Genomic DNA, 24,659 nt, shown 5'->3' on the forward strand with positions numbered 1-24,659 from the left:
TAATAATGAGTTTATTATAACTGTTAACGTGCATATATGCGCTTCCTTCCTCTGTCTGATGTAAAAGCTTTTAAAAAAACTTAAAAACGCCCCTTTCTACTTTGCAACTGGACCCAAACTTCTCATTGTCTCACTTCCTGTTCATTGCCATTCCAGCTGTGTTGAAGACAAGCCAGTTGATGTTAGAGAGTCTCAGCTCAGTCTGTGTCTCACTCTAATGTGACATTCTGGAGCAGACAGCAGAGTCCACCTCCGTATTTACTGTCTGGCCACTACAGTAAGAAGAGAGGGTTTTCCTCTCTGGGGTCAGGCAAATAGGAAATTAAAATAAGAATATACACACATATAAACAGTGTATACAGTATATTCTTTCAAATGCCAAATGGCCACAAAGGCAAATATACAGTTAAAAGGTCTAGGGGGACGCCAGCTGCATTTATTGCTGGCCTGCAATGAGCAAAGATGATGCATACTGACATATGGAGACAAAAGTGCACCAAGTTTGAAAGCCAATGAGATGATTCACTCCTTGTTCATCTTCCTAGTTGGGACGATAGAACTTGTTAACTTTAAGAGACAGCTGCTTGTGTCAGTAAGCGGTCACAGTCCTGCACAAACTTCAACACATGAACTGCAAATGTTGTCTAAAGTGCTCGAGGAAAGGAGATCAGAAACTTCTCACTTAAGCAAAAGACCAAATCTGCAAACAGTACGATAATGTTTTTTTCTATTGTTAAAATAAAAAGATTGCTTCATCTCATTTCCCTTTCCAATAAACAAACTTGTGAATTAAAAAATGTAGCAGATGTGAGTGCAGCAGTGTCTCTGGAACAGAGATCAATTCAAAAATAAATCCACACAAACAGAAATACTTGTTGAACAACAGGAAACCTATCTCATCATGATTTGAATTTATGTCATATTACACCTGGTTTAGGCTTATTAAAAGCAAAACTCCCAATTTAATTTTTTATTTTTTATTTTTTATTAGGGACAGTGCATATTCATGAACAGCTGTAACATTTACAGCTGTAAAAATGCCAGATTTTAGCAACAATGCTAGATTTCATCTGTTGTCCCTGGCATGCAAAGAAATACATGTTAAAAAAAAGAATACATGTACAAAGGCACAAATAACACAAGAAAATAAAAGAGTTTAAAGGTGGTCACAGACTTGGTTTTCTTTTATCCACTGTTTGAGGTGTGTTTTGAAGGTTGAATCATTTTGTGAGTCTCTTATTGTGAGTGGGAGAGTATTCCAATATTTAGTTCCTTTGACTGACAGAACAGTTTGTCCGAATGTAGTGCGTCTGTATGGGACGTCACAGTCTCCTCGGGCTGTGGCCCTGGTGCCAGTCCCACTCGCAGACTTCAGCTTAATAAAATCTTTCAAAGGTGGAGGAGCAAGTCTGTGCAACATTTTATATATAAAACATGCATTTTTAAAATAAACAAAGTTATGAAAATGTAATAAATGATGTTTATCTAAAACAATGCAGTGGTGAAACGAAAATGGCTTTTTGTCAAAGATTTTTATGGCCTTTTTAAAAAGGGATTGTATTGGTTTTAGTGTTGTGACAGCAGCAAGTGACCATGTGGTTATACAGTATTCAATATGTGAAAAGGCTGTGGCATTTAAATGTCTCCTACTGCACCTTCCAACTTTTACAGATTTCAAACTTAGTATAGTATGAGTCTTGTCTATTATGGGATGACAGCAGCCTAACAACATGTACATTTTAATTCCAATGTCGTGTTTCATCACTTGTCATGAGGTGTACAGGAATATTAGCACCTTATGGCATCATACATAATTTACCATTTTCTAAACCAGAAAATGGTCATTAGGATTTGAAATATCTCCTTACTCAAACAATGGATACTCCTATCACAGCTCTCTGTTTGCTGAAGATCTGAGGGCCAATCTCAATTCTGAATGAGATTTAACATCAAATGCACAAAGATGTCCTCGCAATTGCAGACACTAAAGTAACACAAACTATCATTCAATAGGTCAGCCTTTAAGAAGTCACAAATTGCTAAATGATAAACAGTCCATTGAAAAAACATAAATGAAAAAGAGGGGGCAATTTACAAATAAGCTGATTACTAATATTGCTGATCTTTTGGCCGATGTGGAACAATGTAATTAGAGCTGATTGACAGCTTGGGGTTAGAACGTTAACACATCTGAGTGGAGCACAGCCCCATGAAGCCGGTTTCTCTGGCCTAGTAACCTGTTTCTCTGAAGTGACAGTTGATTTGCCCTTGGCTACATATTTTTTCTTTGCCTTTACTTATGTTCCTAGCTTCCACATTCCAAAAATGATTGGAGGAAGTCTCTTTAGATACAGTATCACCACTGCCATGTTTTGAGGGACTACTAAATTGGACACAGCTTCGCTGGCTCCCACAAATCTATTCTGAAGCGAAATAAGAAGCAGAGATCCCTTACGTTACAAGTGTGAAAACAATTATTCTAAATCGTAGTTTGCAAGTTTTATGGTATTTAGGTCAAACACAGGGGAGCTTACACAATTTTACAGAGGTAGGCCGTGGTAAACCCCACACGATTTTACAAGACAACAAAGTTAAGTGACAGTAAAAGTTGGGATCTCTCATTACAGACTAAAGTACAGGAATAAACCTGAGAGGACCCCAGAGGTAGATATGCCCACTTGATGGTCTTTTAAGAATTACAGTGGAAAACATGAGTGGAAAATATGCATTGTATTATCTGTTCAGACAGCAGTCAATATGGAGAACATCTGGCCCTCCAATGCAGCTAAGAAGCAAGGTGAGCACAGGTTGGGGACACTTTGTCAGTATTGTATCACGTCTGGGTGAAAAGAAAGCCTGTTACCATTATAATATCACATTTCCTTAGTTTTTGTTAACGATTCTTCCCTGGACTTCTTGAACTTCTGACAATGTATCTAACAAGTCTCCGTTTTGGCAAAAACAAAGGAAAGATAAGATGGATAAGTATGCATCCTTAACAGTTAGACATTACAGGAACTGGATCAAGGTTAACTAGAAGCAGCCTCACAAAGCCGAGCCAGGCACTCAATATATCAGTAGAGGATTAGCTGTTTAAGGAATAAGAAATAAACACTTCCCAGTTAATGTGAAGGAGATCTTTCTGTAACTCTCTGAAAAAGATCTTACAGCAAGATATATATAAAGCTCAACTCAGACAGCTCAAAATCCTCAAGCTTTTACAGATAATGTTCAAAAATGATCTGTGACGCAGACTGAACTATTGTTTTCCATTGTATTTTCCATGAGGCTAAAACATTGTATTATTAGGAGGCTTCACATTTCAGAATGCTTAATCTTTGAGCTGTATTACAAGATCCCACCAAATTTAGCAGTTACATACATAAATCGGCAGCATGTTACATCAGCAACATTTCCCTCACTGTTTATTATTCTCGTCTAAAGTGACAAATCTTAACCTGTTGTCTACCTGTCATGACCAGCCATGTCAATAATATTCTGAAAGTACCACAAACTGAAACCTGAACTATTCATTGTTTCCATATATCTATCAATGTCTCAGCATATGTACAATGATTCATCCAGATGAAAATTGAGAAAACTGCATCTGCTGATGAACATGAATGCTAATGAGTTAATGAGTTAAAATAGTTTTTTAACCATTATTTCCAAGGTAAAACATTACATGATTAATGAACCATTTTTAAATTGAGACTTACAACACAGATGAGAAGTCATAAACGTGCTTTGAATGAAATCATAACATTTACTGAGCTCACGTGTCAACCCATCCATCTCCATGACAACTGAGCAAACTCTCTCTGCTAAAGCCGGCCTGATGCGGTGGAAAGCTAGTGGACAATTAAGTTTCTCTGTTTGAAATCTGAGTTGAATCTCCATACCTACAGTGCTAAAGTACACATGAATAAATATTGAAAGCAAGAGTTCCAATAAAGTCCTTCTCCACCCACATGACCCGGGTACTGTTCCTTACTACAATTTTGTATGATATAAGTGTCAAGACAAAGTAAATCCAATGTTATGAACATGGAAAATTCAGAGTGCTTTGAATCAAAGTGTACTATATAGGACTTCATGACTTCTATGGTGTGAACACTTGTCATGGCTCTTTATTTAGCTGCAGACCCTCTGGAGCCCTCCACATTTTTCATACATTTGTTACTTTTACGGTCAAATCTTGGCAGGTTCTTGTTGTATGACATGGACAGCAACAAGTGATGGCCAATAGGAAATGGCCTCATAATAAAAAAAATCCGATTGAATCCATTTCATGGATGACATAAAACTGAGAAGAAAGGTTTTGTTTATTTGCACAAATGTTACGATTTTAAAATAAATATGGTCAGATTTCCACGCGGATCCAATTTGTCAAAGCATTACTGCGACAAAGGGTTCACATTTGTATCAAATGTTAGTTCGATTAAATATCGCTTTATTCTTTAAAAAATAACAGCTGTGCTGATGAATTGGGGTGGGAAGTTAAAAGATTTTATATTGAATCACAATAAAAAACACACTCACTGTTGATCGTGATGAATTTCCATGATCAGGATGATTGCAATGTGAGTGACTTGAAAAAGCTCAGTCACTTAAGTCTTATTTTGATTTCCCGATTTATTTTTAATTGCCTCAAGAGGGAGCTGCATTTGTCTAGTCATTCCAAAAGCCTAAAGGAAAATTCATACCCGCTGCATCTGTGTGTGCGCATCGCTGGCATGATGTAAAAATCTGCATCGCCCATATCCACGTAGCCCTCTCATCAGCGTACAGCCCAACATTTGTAACTGGGCGCCCTGTAAGTATGGAAAACACGCCCACTGCACATGCTCTAGTATATAATCCATTGTTCCACACTTGAGAAGAGTATCAAAAAGAAGGGAACTGTACAACAAAGCAATATTGTTGGCTGATAGAGAATCACTTATTGCACTTTTCTGACCTTCGTACATGCACACTGTGGTAATTTCCATCGGGCTGTTGCTGTAAACCTCTTTTCACAACAGAGTCTTTAACAATACACAGACTTGTGGATAGGCAAAATGCGCATGCGTGAACCACAAGAACTGCGCAGACAGGCGCGTGCATTATGAATGAAGTGGCGTGTCCGCTGAGCGCTTTCGTCTACACACATGGACGTCGTGCCAAAAATATGTAGGGCACTTTTTCCTGTCACCATGGCTCAGCTAGCCTGTTGTGTGCCCCATAAAAAGTTTTATTTTCAAAATAGTTTGTTTTTCACAAAAAAATTATGTTCACTAAAAAATATGTTAATTTTGTGATTGCAATTATTTTGGCCAGGATAATCCAGATATGCATATTCATATCGTCCCATGCCAAGTGGAAAATATGATAAAGGTTCAGTCAGTAGTGCCAACCTTTCTTAAGTTTTTGTCGTACTGCTTTGACAGCATGTCCCATCAAACAAAACAGAATGTGCAGAAGGTTTAATGGGACTGACAGCATGCTCTGACTGATGAAGTGTGCCTACAAACTCTGCAGATTACTGTCATTCGGCCAGTACGTCGCCACAAACTTTCCACTTTCAAACTTAGAAATCTGAATGTATCATTGTGTGCTGCAAGGTTTAACTGAATAGAGTAAATCAAACGGACATGCAGATTTAAAACATGTGCCTCACATCCAAAAGACAGTCAACAAGAGACGTCCATCTGAAGATGCGATATTGTACTTTGAACAATACGCTTGAAATGGTTAACGGGACAATATAACATTTCAAAGAGAATCTTTGCTCTGTAAGCAATGCTGTGCAGATTTTGTTGGATAGATTGAAAGGTGCTGGCATGAAGTAGCATAGTACACTTCTGATTTCCCTGTAATGACAATCCCAGACAGATAAAAGTATTTTTCATGTTTTTAAGCCTGACATGTTTTCTTTGTGAGAATCCCTACAGTCCCTTTATACATAGGCCTACCCATCTTTTTTTTCAACAATATCTTTATTACATTTTCAGTATATAAACTCTCACATTGTAATGTATTGTGATACTATAAAGATTTTAACACTATTCCCTCTCCCTCCCCGTTTACTTTCTCTTTAGACATCTCCATTGTATTAAGATCCAAAACTGTACGATATCGTAAAAAAAAAAAACAATAGTAATAATAATAATTTTTACATTTTTGGGGGTTTCCTGGCTTGAGCTTTCCTCCCGTAAAAGCTACCCTATTTTTCTCTATTAATTTAATCATTAAATGTTTTTTTAGATCCCTCATAAACACGAGGCATATGTTATGCTTTCCATTGACATACACTGCGTCATATTTTTTGATCAAAGCACCGGTTGTAGGTGTATCACTATACCATCTTAGTCCAACACAAAAAACTGGTTAAAACGCCCCAAAGTAGACAGAAAAGTTATAAAGCATCTCCTGAACTGGACGAGCACACCACCCTCTGTATACATCTATTGTTGAACGTAGAACTGTACAGCCAATCACTGTCTGGAACAAGCCTGCAGGCAGCCAGTCATAAAAGTGTATCAGAGCATGTTATGGCACGGAAGAGTAGTACTCATTATCTGATGGGACTATAAAGTGGCCACCACTGGTTAAACCCATAGAGCCAATTGGGGCATACTTATTTAAATAAAAACAAAATTGGTCCAGGATGCCAACACATTTAGAAAACAAATGTGTTTGACTCAGTGGTGTTTTTAGAAGCAAGCAGCGTTTTTGCTGGGCTTGTACTCACTGAAATTATAGGGTGTTCAAATGTTTTGTATGAGAACAATTGGCTTTGTTACACACACCAATCTTGCACACAGGAAAATATACAAATATTTGGGCTTATTTCTAGCTGAGTCATGAATAATTTTATACTTTAGCTATTAGTAGAAATTATGCAAGATCACTGACAAACAAGTCGACCCACCCTGAACTTTGGGATGGCATCAGTAAGCGCTGCTATTTGAACTCTGTCTGAGGACATAATTCCGTCTTTGCAAACACTTGTAGTATATCTAGAGATGGTGCAGACCTGAGTAGCCAACTGACCCTATCATGTATGAATCTATGACTATGTATTTTAAAACCATGCAATGGTATTTTTTTAACGCATCTTGTGTACTTAAGGAGAAGTAAGTGATATGGTCCTTTTAGCTAACTTCCTCACAAGGGAGGGCACTGCTAACCTCAGTCCCCTCCCTCGTCCCTACGTCACCACCAGATGAACGCGCAGCCATCTTCGTCAGATAGTGCCGCGATGGAGAGCAGCAAGTCATCGTTCACGGGCACAGAGACTCGCCTCGTGATAGCCCCCATCTCCTGATTGGATAAAACGAGCGGGATACTCAAAATTTTAACTGGCAATTATTGCAAAGCTGAATGACTGGGAGACCTATGTTAAGAACTGCGCATGCTGTTCAAGTGATTCCTGTATGAATATAGAGAGATTTAACACGTATATTAACAAAAACATATTACTTACTTCAACTACGTAAACTTATATCAACTTTTAAATATGCATTTTAGGGGGTGCTCGTGGCGCAGTGGTCAGACCGTCACCCCCTGGCCCGGGCCCCGCATCATACCCGGGCTCGAATCCCGCCCGGGTCAGTTCTCTGCATGTCTTCCCCTCTCTGCCCCACTTCAACTCTGTCTCTCCAAAACCTATCTAATAATAAAGCAAAAAATGCTCCAAAAATAATCTTTAAAAAAAATTAAAAAGTGCATTTTACAAGATTTCCAAAGTGGAAGTCAAGTAAAATCCAGTTAATTTAGGCTCCTTAAATAAGACTTAATAAGTGAAGCCATTTCTTACACTGCAGACATCATGAACGCATACTGGCACATATTTCCACTGTAACCTCTTGTGTTTTCTTTTAAACATTTCCCGGGTTCAAGAAGTCACTCTAAGAGGTTAGAGTGTGTTAGGAAGCAGCGGCCGCGGTTGTTTAGGATGAAGAAAAAGTATCTGATAAATTAATATAAAATAAATATTAAAATAATAAGTTAGACTTTGTGTAGGGGTCAGGGGTAGTCAAGTATCGAGAGAAAGGAAATAACAGCTCCACCAAGACAAAGGGTAATGGAAGGTTCTTACCTCTGGTGTGGCAGGGTTGAAAGCCACACTTAGCACCGTGTCTGAGTGTTTTTGAAGTTTGTGTAGGTAGCTGCTGCAACGGATGTCGTAAAGATAGGCCTGAAATGAATGAGATGGACTACATGAATAAAAGCAAGCATGACAGTAACCGTGAGGTGAGGTAGCGATGTAGGATCAATCTATAAAAATGTGTTAAGTTGACCCGGCTAGGTGCATGCAATTGTGTTTGGACTGAACAAGAAATTCATTCAACTCATTGCGATTGAATGCAGTAGAATTGTGTACAGAGTCCATGGAAAGACACAAGTGGATCCACATGATGTAGATTGTCTTCAGGGATCGTTTTAACTTAGAGGGAAAACTTTGTGCACATGCTGTTAAAGAGCTCTAGTTTGTATTTGTAGGACTAGAGTTGGATCTTGAATCTTGCTTTATACTCATAGCACTCAAATACTGAAAATTAAGGGGCCATTGAGACTGATTAACACTACTTACGTATATATTATTTTCTGCTCACCGGATGCTAATCAACCCATTTGGTGTTCCACAAAAATACATCTGTTTACTGATTGTGTAGAGATATCAGAATATACAATAAATATATTTTACTATGTTATCAGCTTTTTACCACTGTTGGTGTACATAAATACTGTATATACTGTATATATATATTACACGCGCACACACACACACACACACACACACACGGATATATACACAATCAGCAAGTTTTAAGATCATTTGCTTCCGTGCCATGAGCACAGACAAAAACAGATGTGTGGCTGTTTGTTACCAGACGACGACTCATCAGATTCCTGCAGCTGTTTTGTATTATGTTTCCCTGAAAAACGCTTCAAGTGAGCTTTGTCAAACGGTCCACGGGTAGAGTGTCTCCTGTCCAAGGCATATGATGTGTGTGTGTGGTGCCTTTCAGGAATGCCTCAATATCACATGGGTCCCCAGATGTACCAGTTTAAATCAACAGTAACTGAAGCAAAGAGCGAGGGCAATAGAGTCTATGGTATGAACACAGAATGACCAGGCAAGCATCTTGATTCAAAAAAGCTTCTAAAAGATCAATGTAACTTCAGATGATAAGAGGGGAAGTCAAATAATAAACATTTCAACTGAACACATATAACAGGTTAAAATCGACCACACTAAAACAATATTCCGCTTGTTTTTTTGGCCTTATATTTTTTGGAAACTGTGTAATATGATCTAGGGAGTCTTTTTAGAATATTCAGGTTATTTTTTTTTTCCATGATTGCTTTTTGATATATTAAGACAAGTACAAATGTGTCTGGCTTATGCAAGTCTCAGGGCAGCTACAAATAAATACAATGCTGCAGCCTGCTTGCTACCATGCACTCTACCAATTTCCGAGAAAGCGTTGGAAATGTCTGATCTCGAAAGAAATCCTCTCAAACGTCCGCTCCTTACAGAGTCCCCATAATTAATAATAACAAGCAGAAAGCATATATATTATTCCACCGCTTTCAACAAGCATGTAGACCACAAGAAGAGAGAGATGGTTCAGGAAAAGGGAGGCAGGCTTTTGAGAATGTCTTGAAAGCCAGTATAAGGCACAGTCTGGAAAAGCAATTAAACAGTATCTGCCTCAACATGACTGTTGAATTTGACTTCTATGGAAAAAGGCACAAGTCCAAATAAAAATATCTTAGTCAAAAATAAACAGTCCTCATCTTTAATTGAGGTGGAACTATGCTGCTGTTTCCTCACCATCCTTCCCCCTTTAAAAAGGTCAAATAAGATATAAAGTACATATAGGTTTAATTTAGAGTACTAAGTCAGACTACTTGGCTACTTAATCCTCTCGTGATTTGCAACACTTTAACACACATGGTAGCAGATGCTAAAAGGAGAAGTTTATTCATACAAGACTTAAACAACGCTTTGCATTATGATACTCTCGGCATGTTTTAACTGTTTGTGAAAATAACTGAAGCTGTTATATTTTGTTGCCATCCTAACATCAGATTCACCAACGTAAGACCCTGAAATACTGTACAATTGCTATTTTACCCCATCCAAATTAACATAAATGACAACTGAATGTCTGAGGTACAGAATTGCTACAGATGCGTATTGAGGAGGAGAATGCAGAATTCACTGTATGTGGTTAAACAAGAGTTTTAAAAAACTTACACAGTTATCCTCAGAGCCTGTGGCAATGAAGCGGCCGCATGGTGAGATGGCTGAAGAGCACGGATGGCAGCGATTTAGATGGTTTTCATAACGCCGTACACACCTGAGGAAGACATGAATGTGGTTAATAAACTCAATACTCAGCTATATTGTAAATAGGTTCCTATCTCAATATATTTCTGAGTTACAAAAAGGTTTAGATGAGGACTTGACTAGCAATTATGTATTACAAGCTCAGTGTATGCAAAACTTCTGGTTTGTGTCATGGCAATGGTCATATAGACCCATAAATTAAATCCTTTATACCACTGTGTGCAGAGAAATACTGTGAGATAGAAAGAAGCATCTAGCTTTAATAAAAAAAAACTATATTATCATGTAAACTAATGTTCAGAATTCAGATTCAGCTCTCATTGTCCCTCGTTTTACTATTTAGAGGCATATGTTTGAGTAGAATGAACATTTTGGTTTTGTTCCACAAACTGCTGACAACATTTCTACCAAATTCCCCCCAAAATATTGTCATTGAGAGCATTTCCATTAAGTAATGTAGAGATGAAGATTGAAGAACAATCCAGACTGGTCTCTTAATTTTTTACGGTGCTGTATATTTGGTATTGGTATGTATAGTGTTTCACATTGAAGTGCAGCCATTTTTTTTATCTGTTTATACAAAAGGCCAAATCTGTTAGTAGAGTATTAAGAGTGTAGCATATACAGCATACACAATTCAGGCAGACATAATGAAGGAGCAGAATGCCACCCTGCAGACTTCACCTTTAACCAACATCTGAAGCAGCTGATGACAAGGTGTTGAGCATGACTCAAGCAAAACACTGGAAAGAAAAGGTAGTAGATGACGAATGGCCCCCTTGTGCAAATTATGTGCTGTTTGTTTTGGTTTTCAACAGCATGTAATGTCTTTTACAATGACACTTAAAGTTAGCTTACCTTAGGTCTATATATGGGCTAGCATGCTGGCAGGGCAATGCTTTGACAGGACCTGGTGAAAAAATTTCTTTGACACGCTAATGTCATTAGGATTGGCTAAAAGTAGGTCATGTTCACTGGTGACCATAAAGACATTTTATTTATCCAATACCAGCGAGCAAGCTAATACTAATGAGCAAGAAAGACAAAGTTTATGATGATGTTGAATTGTTGTAATCTTTCTGTTAGCATCGCCATTCATCCACACATGCTTTGAGAACAAACTCCTGTTTGGTATTCATCTATTATTAAAATACAGTTGAGTTTATCCACCCAGTTTTCAAGTGAAACAAATCTATCTAATACAGGCAATCAAATGGTAAAAAAGAGAGAATATTGCACAGGTTAGCTTGAATTTAGAATATACTTATATCCATGAGGGTTATATTATCTTTTGACCTCTTATTTTTTTTTCCTTTTTCGATGCATAGCAAGACGGATGATAAGTATCGGTTTTGAAATCCCCATCAGAACATCAGGATATTCAGAGTTGCAGCAGAGCTGATTCAACCGTTCACTATCACACTGATAGCAAGCAATTTAACAAGTCAAAGTAATAACTCCTCGGGTTTTCTAGGTCAGAATGTGGACCCAGTGTTTTGACTGGAGGAGAGGAGATGCTTGGCCAGATCCCCCATACACACATACTCAGTGTTGTGTGAGTGATGACTTTCTGGTATTTGCCTGATGACTAACACAGACCACAGAAGGGACGGACCCTTGTGAGTGGTTGAGCCCACCTGGGTATTCAGTGTCAGTCATCAAGGTAATCAGCAGGCCAATTATAGCTCATTATTTGCAGCCACAATTTTGTATTCAATTTAACTGTTATGGTGGAAATCAGAACCAAAGATAAACAGTTTACTATCTATATTTTCTTTCTTTAGAATCAGTATCTGAATGGGTCTAATAACGTTGCGTGTAGCACCCTAAACTGGAACCTTGCACACTTAAACGTCATCTGGAAACACAACGACTAAGTAAAGAGAGGGGGTTTGAAAATAAACTTTAAGTAATCCAGCAGCTTATATTGCTTATAAAACTCTCTCTCTTTACGTGTGGCAAACTTTCAAAAACCGTTACCCACATTCAATCTTTGATTGATACACATGGGTATCTTCAGTCTGGAGAGTTAGGGCCAGAAATGCTGGGGAGTCTTAGGTAAGACTCCAAAATAAAATAAAGATTGAGTTACAGAAGTTTCCACTGAGTGAAATGTGCATTTCCTGTTGTGGTTTTCCACAAAGTGTTCTAGTTAAAAAAAAAGACAGAATACAGTTCTAACGCAAAAGTGTGTCCCAGCTTGGAACCTCTTTCAAATCAGTTGTGTTTCTAATAAGAACATTATTCTATTCACAGTGCTATTCAATGGTAATGGCCACATACAGAATGGCCAAATAAATAAATAATGCAAGCTTTTACCTAGACAGTGTTTATGGAAAAGCACAATAAATGAGTTAAATAACTCAGTTAAACAATTATGATTTTCTAAGTGGTTTCATGTTACTCTGTCTCCCAGACACATTTCTATAGACTTAAATGCAACTTAAACTGATGACATCAGTCAGTATAATACCATTATGATTTTCAGAAAAAAGATTTTCTTCACACTCATTTTGTCAAGTCCTTGAAAAAGAATCACTTGGTCACTCTGTACTGTTCCGTTTAAAAGTAAAAGCAGACGGCAAAGAATTATCAGATTATCACGTCACATGAGCACCTTATTTAACCTTTGCTTTATCCACACATTGTTCCAAGAGCTTTTTATTGCCTTATTATATTATGACGAGATTCTGATAATCCTTAAACTGACTATTTCCATTAGCTAAAAGCCTTGCATAAAAATAAATATTATTTTCCTTACTAGCTACAGAAACAGGCACATAAAGTTTATCAAAGAGGGAGACAAAATTAACAAGGCCGACAAAATGAAAGAAAAAAAAACTTCTACCGGTACATTTAGTTTTCATATGTTTCACCCCAGAGGAACTGCCTCTGCTTTGGGAGGCTTGATGACAGCACAGGCAAAAATATTTATCAGAAAGCAATAAGGTTTTGATAGAGTCTGGGAGAGTTTAACATGGAAGCAGTCTCATCCATGAAAGAATGAAATACTCAATAAAGCCATCTCCTGGGCCAAAAAGAATATTTTGATATCCAAGAGGGCCTACTTAAATTATCTGCCTTATATGGATATCTGCTACTGAAGAAAAATATTCTCAGCTTCGGAAATTGAACAATTGCCGACTCACTCATAGACTGTGGAATGTTTGTGTAAGATTTTTTTCTTTTTGAATATAAGGTCATTTTGCACTATGGTAGCGGAATAAAAATCGAGTAATGGTTTCCTCCTTAATTTGCTTGAACATTTATTGCTCTAAATTCATTTGACAGATTTGACGAAGCAACCTTTCAGCCAAAGTGAGGCCTGAGTAGAGATACATTTTAACGTGAGGTTTTAAGAATTCAAAAATGGGGTTCAAATTACGGTTTCATGAAGTTACTTTCACAGTAAACATAATAGTTCTTTTTTTCTCTTGCTTTGGAGCCCATTGCAGGGGCAATAGGCAGAGGTCCATGAGCCAATCACCTTGCAAGATAGACTGCATCACATTTCCTTGTATGCTGTCTTTCTACAGCATGATTGCATGAATCACAAAGTATTATTTGCAGGTATAATCTACTAGAACTAATGTATGTTTTACTATAATGTCTGTGATTTAAAACCTTTTAATTTCTGCTTTGATGCATTTATTGATGGATTTGCTTGCCAGCTTTTCTTGGAGTTTTACAAATCTATGGAGTATATGTTCATTCTTTTTTCATATATATTTGGTGTACTCTTGACTATTTCTGTGGATAGCAACATGGTCACTTTCTGTGTCTGTGATGATGCCCCCTCTTCCCTAATACACACAGTAAACAATGGATCACAAAAAAAAGATCACACAAATGTTCACCTGGTATAAAAGGTGCATTCAGGAATACATGATGAAACACTACACCTTTAGGAAGTATTTTCAGAAGTGTATGCAAGACTTTACAGATATCACTAGAAGCATCCAAACTGTCAAGAAAAAAGTTAAAGTTTTTCTTTTCTGGCCTGATTTTCACAATAAAGGTGAGCTGATTACATATCAAAACGAAAAGACTATTAATACTTTAAATACTTTTAAAACTATACCAACCTAAGAGTACGGAGGTCCCAAATCTTCACACCATCCGTGACTGCACTGGTGAGGAAGAGGTTGTAGGAATCCTGTGCTTGTGTGCTGAACATTGAGCCCTGTGAAATATACACACAGAAAAAAAAGATTAGTCAGCACAAGCTTGACTGAAATAGGCAATAAATCAGCTTCTCTTATTGTCCAGTACTGGACAGTTTGTTTCTGTTTATCCTGTGTTGGGTAATAGTTCATATTACTACTCCAGGTAGTATTGTTACTACCTAAAAGTACAAGGTGACATGAAGGACAACCTAAGCACATTGGGGCTGAAAAAAAAACTGGAATGGAAGAAAGTTTGTTGTTAATTTGTCTTTTGTGCGTCATTTTCCATCTTTTATATACCAGACTGAGATAGGCTTCAGCTATAAATATATAGAGTTTCCATAGCTAATTTTTACAGAAATTCCATATATGACTTTCACACCACGTTATCAGATGACACACTGGAGTGTGTGTCTGTGTGTTCGGAAACAAGAGAGAGAGAGAGTGGAGGGGGTGTTTTATGTTTAGATTTCCATTAAGAGTGTGAGAACGGGAGTCTGAGAGGGCATTTCCAGTTCCATTTTTCCGAGAAGTCCACTGCGCTGATGAGTTCCAGGTGACTTTTGAAAAAAAAAAAAAGACGATGGAAATTTGAAGTGGGAAAAGCTGCTTCACATGGTGCAGTTCCTAAAGTTTAGGCTGCCTCGGGACGAGAAGGCAAGATGGGAGGGAAGAGCGATGTTATGTGTGCAGTCTCCAAGCACGGGCAATCCCTCTGATCTGCAGGTATTAACCCCTACAGCTATGCAAAGGCCCTCAGGCACCCAGGTGGAGGATCCCCCATTGACGCAATCGCAAAGCTGAAACAACACATTGCTGGCTTTCCGCAATGCATGGCACACAATAGCTGGCGTGACAAAGAACAGGCACCTCTCGGGTTGAAGGAGTATAGTCAGCTGTGTGCAAGAGTGCATCGCAGTTGAATGGGTTAATGCATTTAATCCATGCCGCTAGCTGCAGTGTGTCCAGCTAATCCTGGCAGGCCTGACTGTCAAGTATGCACAGGTCAACATGCAGAAGAGACTGAATTCAATACCACAGGGTCACTAGGCACAAGCCTCTTTCACACATACACACTTTTCTGTATTCCAATAAGTTATACAAGCATCTGTAACATAGGTCAACGTTTCCATATATTTATGATCAAAATTAATAGTTTTCCTCCTGATGAAAAGTTGGCAAACATCCAAACGACTATAGAGGGAAACCAGGGCCTTCATTTCTCAGTAAAGTACAGTGTGATGCCTATACAAAAATCTAAATAATATGCAGACAGCCCAGTTTTGAAGACATCGCACATATGTATCACTGATATTTATAGTTTATTTTTGATTAATGCAGGATTGCATTCTTCATAGCACTATAATGGATGTGGATTCAGGCCCAAGCTGTCTACTTATTAGACACCAGCAAATTGGGCCCACATTGGTCCAAGACAGTGATGTGAGAGTAAGGCCACATAAACCCAAACTGCATCATGGAACAGCATTACTCCAAGGCCATGATCCAGCATGGAATCTCCTGCTGCCAGTCTTAATCCCGATGCACCAAGGATCTACATTCCAACACTTAGCAAGATGAATGATACTGATGATAGCACTTCCTGTCTGTCTGTCATGGAAACCTTTGGGTAACCATGACATTTTTTTTAAACCATAACCTTCTTCATCCACCTCGCAAACTAAAATTTTTATTCCCCCCTCACAGACGATCAGTGTCTTATGTAACTAGCGCAACACTCATAGATGTATTATGTAACATTATAACATCTGCCATATAGTAGACCCTTCACCAGTAAGATGCAAGATGGGGCTCACACTAACAAATGATGCCAAGCCCAAACAAATTATTTGCTGTGTGGGTGAGGTCTAAATGTCTGTGGAGTTTAGAGAAGTATTTGCCTCTATCTGTTCACAAATGTTTGTTTAACAAACAAGAAAAACACATTTGTCTTTCATTAATATAAATGGTTTTAAAGAAAAGAGATTTTTTTCACGATACCAATGTGCATGGTTTAATGCAAATTATACATTTGGAAACAATAGAACCAATGGGGAAACAAATGCTGAGTTACCTTTGTTTTCAAAATCAGTGAATATCTCCTTACGATCCACTGCCTGTATATTTAAATGGTGTTGAAGCCAAAGTATATGTCGATCAGTAGCTTAGCACACATACTTTGTATATATACCTGTTTCTAGAGCATATGCTGTGTATAAACACCGTTTTCCTTTTCAGCGCGCACAAAGTATGGACAGGTAGTGGATTGTGAGGAGATATTCAATGATTTAAAAAAAGTGATTTTGACAACAAGCTTCTCCAGAATCGTAATGATGTACGAAGGTAAAAACAGTAGTTTAAGAACTGAAGCAGCAGACAGTGGGATAAAAACAATACTTATATTATTCAATGTTAAGTGGTTATTTTTCTCATGTGTCAACACCACAATAGAGGTAAAACTTGCTCAGTGATTTACATTTTTTATACAAAAGTAAGAGAAAAAAAGAAAAAAGCTTATTAATCCCATCACTTCAAGCCACGAGGCACTGATATCTACAGGTATTTCTCTAATAACCAATATTTTTGTATTTCTATAAATGCACTGGCTCTAAAATGAGAATTAATGAAAAACATCAAATTCTGCTCCATACACTGTACTTAACAATGTCCTACCTCTGAAAAAATCAAATCACATACGGGACAGATTTATTTCCTGCACTGCATGCAAATTCAAATGTCGTAATTTTTTTTTTAGTTATGTATTATGTGAATATAATAACAAAAAAATAAAATTAAAATTTAATTTTAAATTACTATTTAGTTAGACTGTTTTATTCAAAGGAACATTTAAATGGCCTCACCCTGTTCTGTGTTATACAATGGACGGCTCTGCTGTGGGCATCAGGCAGCTCGGAGGCAACTCTACCCATATTCATGTCAAATAGTTGAATGGACCGATCTGAACCACACACCAGGACAATGTCTGAGAGGTTTTTAAAGAAAGTTACAGAGATTTCTTATAACAAACCATAGGCCTGCTGCACACATGCACCGGGAAATCTAAGAGTTTATGATGTAAAGTGTTTAACATCACTTTTATAGGACTTATGTCTACAGGGTCAGCAATCCATGGTAAAAAAAAAATAATGACAATAACTTATGTAAGGAATATAAATCGTCCCTAATTCTTTATTAGTTAGACACATGAGGATTCTAGTATATATATAGTAGGAGTGTAGGATAGAAGTAATTGAATTGTTTTTTACCTTTTTTTTCCACTTGCCAAGTGCCAAGCACAGTGGGTGTATTGAAAAGTAAATGCATTGTAAACCCTAACAAGGGGTTGGAATGCAGACATTCCTTAAAAATTAAAGACTTGAAGAATGATTTACAGGTAAAGTCAGCGGTGGGAGACTTGAGGCAACATATGAAAACTTTATAAAGCACAAGCTAATTGCTGTGGTTGACATGGCAGTAGTCCTACGAGATGTTCAAAAACCTCCCAATAAGGAGGGAGTGTTTACTTTGCCCTTCACAGCATCATTCAGTCTCAACTATCCTGCTGCAAGAACAGTAACAACAAGAAAAAGGATACACGAGAAGAAATCGTTGATGGCAGACATGGCTGTGATGTCTGTTGACGATGTTGTTGTGATGCATCTCGCCAATTTGACCACACTCCGTTGCTGATATCTAAGAAGAAAAATAAAAATTTACTATATGATTAAAGATTCAAAATAATCACTCTGCACACCTATCAATATTCATCTCTTTCTGAGCTTAACGACTGTAGGAGATCATTTAGTAGACACTACTGGCCTTCACAACTGATTTCTGATTTTGTTTTTTACAAAATTGTTTTCCATTTCCAAGATGAATCACACAAATTACCTAAAGAGGAAACAGAAACATCCATTGGAGTTTGAATCGATGCCATTGTGATTGCCAGGGACCCCAGCGGATATTAGAATGGTTCTCTGAAAGAAAATTTCCCGTGTCTCATATAACTTATATCCCTTATTTCTGCTGCAGAATCTTTGTACTGCCAAAGATTACTTTGACATCATATAGTACAATGAGACAACTAAGATGTAAAATTGTAGGTAGGTTAATAAATGATTTTAGGCCTTGCCAGCAAAGGTTATTATTCCCCATTGCTAAAACATTTGAAACATACACAAGACATTAAACTTGTAAATAGCATTAGACCAATAGCTTTATTTGATTACCCAGCTGGGGCTAGGGTGTTATATTGTGTGAAAAAAGATTGACAACAAGAGATAAAGAGAAACCTCTTCTCAAATTTACTAGTGGTATCAGTGTTATATTTGCATTGCTTGGTGACATTTTTCTTTCTATAGCAGAATAATTAATCACATGAATAAGTAAGTCACTACCTATGGCTACTTTACGCATCACTATCAAGCATACACACTGAACTGGTCTCTCTAAAAATCCTCTTACCTTTTGATGGTGTCGCGTGTGCTGTCCACATTATACAGGTACAAGTATAGAGAGGGTCCAGATGCCAGGAGCAGAAATTTGTCGAGGTAATAAAACTGTGCACTTCTAATGGGTTTGGAGAATATAGTGTTGCTCTAAAGAAGGAAGGAAAAGAGACAAAAATAAGGCAATTTCATAAAAATATTTGCTAATACAATTAATTAAGAATAGCTAATCAAAACATATTTTATCAATGTCTATCCCTCCTGTTTGTCTTTTTTTTTTAAATCAATAGTAAACGTAACTGCTACTAGGAACGAAAATCCTGAATAGTTTGGTCGAACTAACTCCATATTGTCCGAAGGTGTTTTAAAGCAAAGTAAAGTCACGCCTGAATCATGTCAGCAATAAAAAGCTATTAAAGTAAGTACTGTGCTCTGGATTATCCCAATAAACCCAGACGAATAAACATAATGGACATTAATGGTAGCCCATGTAAATATTGAATGTTTGCACCAGTAGGATATCCCTGACACACTGTAACAACGTCTCGATATTTTCGTCTTTTCATAGTTCACAGAAAAGGTTTTAATTCCATGTTGAAAAAAGGACAAAGGAAAACCGATCCAAATAAGGAGAGAGTGAACTCGGGGTAAAGCATCCTCACTAGAAAACATTATGTATAGGGCATTGCCATCGTCTTCCTTGCCCCCTAACTAGGGTAAAAGGTAAAAGCAACCAACTTTCAATGACAAGACATTTTAACAATGCTATGAGGTCAGTTTGACCTATTCTTTCAAGAATAGGTCTGCAAAGTTATTTGGGGGTTCTGACTCACCTCAACAGAGCTATTGTCCCTGAAACGTCTTACACTGGTTGCCAAGACTTTTCACAAGAACACTAAGCAGTCAAAGGCTGCAGGCCCGGCCAAGCTCAAAACAATCTCACTGAGTGGAGCAAAGCAGGGATGGTTAGCATCAGCTATGGGGAGACCCCAGAGTTTTCACTTGGCATGGAGAAGTAGACACACTTCTGACTGTCCCGTTAAATGTGATACCCAATGAAGTAAAAAGTATCTGCTTATAATCAGTGTTTTGGAGGCTCTTTGAGTCCAGCAGATGCTTTGAATGACAAAGTCCCCATCTTTGAGCCAAGAAACACACCGTTTTATCATTACGTTAATTTGGCCCGCTCTTTTTTCTTTTAATTCCATGAGGCTATTCTTATTAGAAAAGGAAAAAGTGAATTAGGCAAGTTTTATATCAATTTGTCAAAGATACACTTTGAAAATCACATGGAAATTCCACTGCAGAAACTATAAAGTAGGCCATGACTAATGCGTTACAGACAAGACATGATTAGATCATTTCCTCATGGTATCTCTAACCTGCATTACACCAATATATACTGTATGTCATAATATCATGTACCCTTTCCATCACTCTTAGTACATCTAAACTTCATCCCAAAATCCAAACCTGAGATGTTATACTTTGAAAGCAGGAAACACATGAAAACATAAGAGCATTTTGGATACAACTGTTTTAACTGTCATTCAACTGTAGCATCACGTCCTTATCGACACCATTGCAATTGCAGACAAAATCCTTCCAGCATATAGCCACTCTTTAATCAAGACAGGAGTGTGAATGAAAATTATGTATGGAATGACACTGACATTTTATATTTGACTTTTAAACCAATTTGTTTTCAGATTTTCAGCTTGAGGACATTGTTGCAATATGATGTCACTCTGGCTGGTCCTCATTTTAGTGTATTTTTTTTTTTACTGTTAGCGTGACTGAGACTAAATGAAATCCATTAAAAAAATAAAAAAAATAAAAAAAATAGTAAACGCACAGGACATTTACCATGATAATGGCAGGCTCTGGGCTGCCGTGGGTCCAGAGTCGTAGTGACTGGTCTTCTGACGCACTCAACCACCACTGTCTGTTGAGGCTCCAACTAACACTGCTCACTGGCTTGTCATGCCCTGCATATAAAGAAAGGGTTTGAGATTGACCTGGAAATACAGTGTTTAGCTGCAACATTGACTTTTATGTTTCTGTTCAGGAGTGAAGAGAAGAGACTCATGGTGACCTACTGGTCACCTCAACGTCTGTCCTCTTAACTCTGCTGCTCCCTCGTGGAGACTGTGTTCCCGCTCCACTTGAGCCAATCAAGTGCAACACGTGCAACACAGATGCTCGACATTTCTTTGCTTATCAGTGTGTACTTTACCTTGGGATCCCCTTGTGGTAGACAGAATTGAGTGGTTTTACTTATACTTTAATTGTGCAGTGTAAAGAACAGTCAGAAATTGTGACCTGTTAATTTTTCTTTCCACAATCACTTAGGTTTCACAGTCTGACAGAAAGAAAGACAGCACACACAATTCTTCCTTGGGAATAAAAACAAACTATGCCTTTCTGGAAATAAGAGAACTATTTATGTTCAATATTATCAGTGATAGCGTGATTTCCCGTGAGTCTTTCATCTTCAGCCATGGATCATTTTCAAAATACATTAATCAGAGTAATCCAAATAAGCTGTGCATGAACTTCGAAGTATCACTTGGATGAACTTCAGCTGTAAGATTTAACATTGAATAGCTCTAAATTTGAATATAATTCAAAAATCGCTATTAAACATTTGTATTATGAATATTGCATCAAATCAAATTAATCATTATTTTTGCGAAGAAACACCAACATTCTAATGCAATGAATAAATAAACATGGAGGTGATTGGGGCCAATGCTGTATAAGCCAGAGGTTTTTAATGTATGGATACTCATGTACAGTACACTCCATGCACCTGTGTAGACAGTTGGGTTGCCAGAGAGGGAGGACTTGTACAATAACACTGAGCTGTCGCCAAGACCACACAGGATTTGTTTCCCGTCACCTGGGAGAGACAAGAAAACAGTCAACCGCTGATAAAATATTTCGAAAATATGCGAGCGGTTTAGCAGCAGGGAACTAAACAAAGTTTTTTTTCTGAACAACATTTATCCTAAAATGTAATATAATTCAGTTCCACAACAATACATTTTTCATTATTGTACACTGTTATTGTTTTACCTTAATTCACCCTTGCAGCACACTAGACTTATATATAGTATATAACACTTTTCTGATTGCAAAACAATGCTTTAAACTCTGTTAAGGCTGATAAAATATTCCAACTAGTCTCTGTGACTAAAATAAAGACAGTACAATGCTCTCATTCATGTTGTAGTATCCATGACAATGTATGACCATGGGATGGCTTTATTATGTACTGAATGACACATTATGGTCAACATTGCATTCTCACCTGAATATTGAAAGCAGTTAACTGGTTTTTTACCAGTGCTTAGATGTTTGTGTGGAATAGTAGGTGCTGCACTGTCTTCTGGATAATCTCTGAGGAGTGAACCTCTAAATGACAAAAAAAACAAGTTTTAATGATAATACAATAAAACATTTGGCATTTCATTTTAAAATGATGGGACTGCTTACGTCTTTTTATTGGCCGTTTTAAAGGAAAGATTCTTCAGAATGTTTGTTTTGGGTGAAAACATAACACTTCTGAAAAACAAAATCAAAATGTGTGGATTCTTGCATTAAAAAAACAGCACAGATTGTACCCATCACTTCCAAGTGTCTCCTGGTGAAGATTGAATAATCCTCCTTATAAAAACTCAGCAGCAAAGTATTGATGGCTAACAGCAGTAGGTTTTTATCATGTTGAAAACGTTATAACCTGCAAGTAAAAACTGACATGACATGAATGAATATGTGGGAACGTCTGCTTCACTTGCCCTTCTGCCCAAAATAAGTTAACCTGGATGTTTGGAAGTTTTTGTGGAAATGTTTTATCTGAAATGTTTAACAGTAATGTGTGATACATTTTAATACAGGCAGTCCTGAGACATTGGAAATCCTCCACCTACTGAATAACCCCCTTTTATGAAATTTAAAAAAAGAAAAGGTACACAAAAAAGAATTCTATACCTCACTTGAATTTAATCTAGATTTGCTATTCACCCTAATTACATTTTTGGACACAAACTGTAATTGGTTTTGATATTAGGTGAAAAGTTACAATGTGAGCCTACCTTGGGGCACTGGTGTAACCAGAGGACTTCACTTTCGTGTGGAAAACTAGAGGCTGCTCCTTTATTCCTCCTTTAAAAAAAGATCAAGTGGTCCATTAGACACAGACTGACAAACACAAGTACTAGCATATGAATGACCTACAGTATGTTTGCCCAAAACAAAAATAACAGATACTAAAAACAAAGGGTCACATTTACAAATGAGTTGATGTTACAATATGAGTCAATGGTCTAAGGAAAAAAGACTCTTCTTCATTATTTTCCATTCATAAAATAGAACTACTCATGCTATAGTGGGTTCTCATGGATTTAATTAAAACAGGAAAGGAAGATACAATATTATCAGATGAGGTGAATACTCTGTGCTGTGAGCATTAAGAGCATCAGCCACCAGCTGTGAGACAGTTCATTCTGCTCCGGGTTTGCTGTCGGTGCCTTAACTATACTACAATGAGCTCACTTTTTCCACAATCATTAAAACATTTGGGAGGCTTTCCTAAAACTTTTCTCCTGTCAACCAGGCAAAGTAAGAAAAGGTCACATTGTCTGAGCGGCAATTTAGGATTAAAGTTACTTTACAGACTTTACAGATTAACCTGACATATCAAAGATAAAAAATGTACTTGTAACAGTAAAGACAGCAGTTTTAATAAGCTACTATGTATTTAAACCTTTAAAACGTGAACATCTGAACAGGCTCACCTGACTGTGAATAATTTTACCTAGTGTTTGAGTGCTAGGTACACTACTTTGTCCTACTTCGGCATGGACCCAACAAAACAATAGATTTATGCAAGTGAAACCAACCAGTCAAAATCAAAAAGGGGCACATCTGGTTCTCTTTTAAATCTTCTCTTATCTGGGAGTGCTTTTCATCTTTGATCAACTGTTCCAGTGTTCACTCAACTTTTGGCTTGACGGGTATTTTCCTGTGAAGTACACTTGACAACGTCTGAACAAGTCGTTTTTCTAGGTACATAATGTTTCTTCATCTGTTCAGCTCCAAAGGAAATATTCATGCTGTGTTGCTTATGTAAAAGCTTATTCCCTTCCCTAGTTCAATAAGCCTGAAAAAAGCCTTCATTGTTCCAGGTGTTTACAAAGCAATTGTAAAATATTTTGTGAACCTGGTATTAATCAGCATAATTAATAAGGCATAAAAATTAATCAGCAAAGGCAGTATAAATTAAATGAATAACAAATGTGCTATTTTTGTAAACTTGAGAGCAATGGGTCTTGTGACATCGCCCCACTGATGTGTTGTGGGTTAGATGGTATACTGGAAGTAGTTTTTGATCCAGAACAGATTATTTGCAGGAAACTAGCATTTTAAGGCCAGAAATGTAATTACCTGGCGACATAATCACTTGGCATGGCTCAGCAGTCCTATTGACCTCCTGCTGATATATAATGCTCATTTAGTTTTATTGGGCAGTAAAATGCTCATGATTTACGCTGACTTCAGACTAGACGCTATTTAAAGTAAAGTGAGAGTTGCAGACACATTTCCAAAGTCGAGTCATATCTGTGTGAAACCACAGCGGTTTGCTTTGTGCTCCTTTTAGAGCTCTCATTATGTCAGATGTAGTCCAAGCTGTCTTAG

General features: G+C 37.4%; 1 protein-coding gene across 1 annotated transcript in view; it reads right to left on the bottom strand.

The window, feature by feature from the left end:
* Positions 1-214: 214 nt before the first annotated feature.
* Positions 215-24,659, bottom strand: part of wdr27 (WD repeat domain 27) — a gene marked incomplete at both ends in the record, with an annotated part of 33,170 nt that continues 8,725 nt past the window's right edge. The window contains 12 exons of the mRNA XM_080036246.1: positions 215-298; positions 8,084-8,182; positions 10,253-10,355; positions 14,431-14,528; positions 17,373-17,494; positions 18,107-18,204; positions 18,976-19,109; positions 20,826-20,947; positions 21,772-21,861; positions 22,273-22,376; positions 22,458-22,526; positions 23,057-23,126. Of these exons, the coding sequence (XP_079892372.1) occupies positions 215-298; positions 8,084-8,182; positions 10,253-10,355; positions 14,431-14,528; positions 17,373-17,494; positions 18,107-18,204; positions 18,976-19,109; positions 20,826-20,947; positions 21,772-21,861; positions 22,273-22,376; positions 22,458-22,526; positions 23,057-23,126 (1,193 nt within the window). The remainder of the gene's footprint in view (positions 299-8,083; positions 8,183-10,252; positions 10,356-14,430; positions 14,529-17,372; positions 17,495-18,106; positions 18,205-18,975; positions 19,110-20,825; positions 20,948-21,771; positions 21,862-22,272; positions 22,377-22,457; positions 22,527-23,056; positions 23,127-24,659) is intronic.

Source organism: Ammodytes marinus, assembly GCF_949987685.1.
Source record: "Ammodytes marinus genome assembly, chromosome: 11".
In the NCBI taxonomy this organism is placed as follows: Eukaryota; Metazoa; Chordata; class Actinopteri; order Uranoscopiformes; family Ammodytidae; genus Ammodytes; species Ammodytes marinus.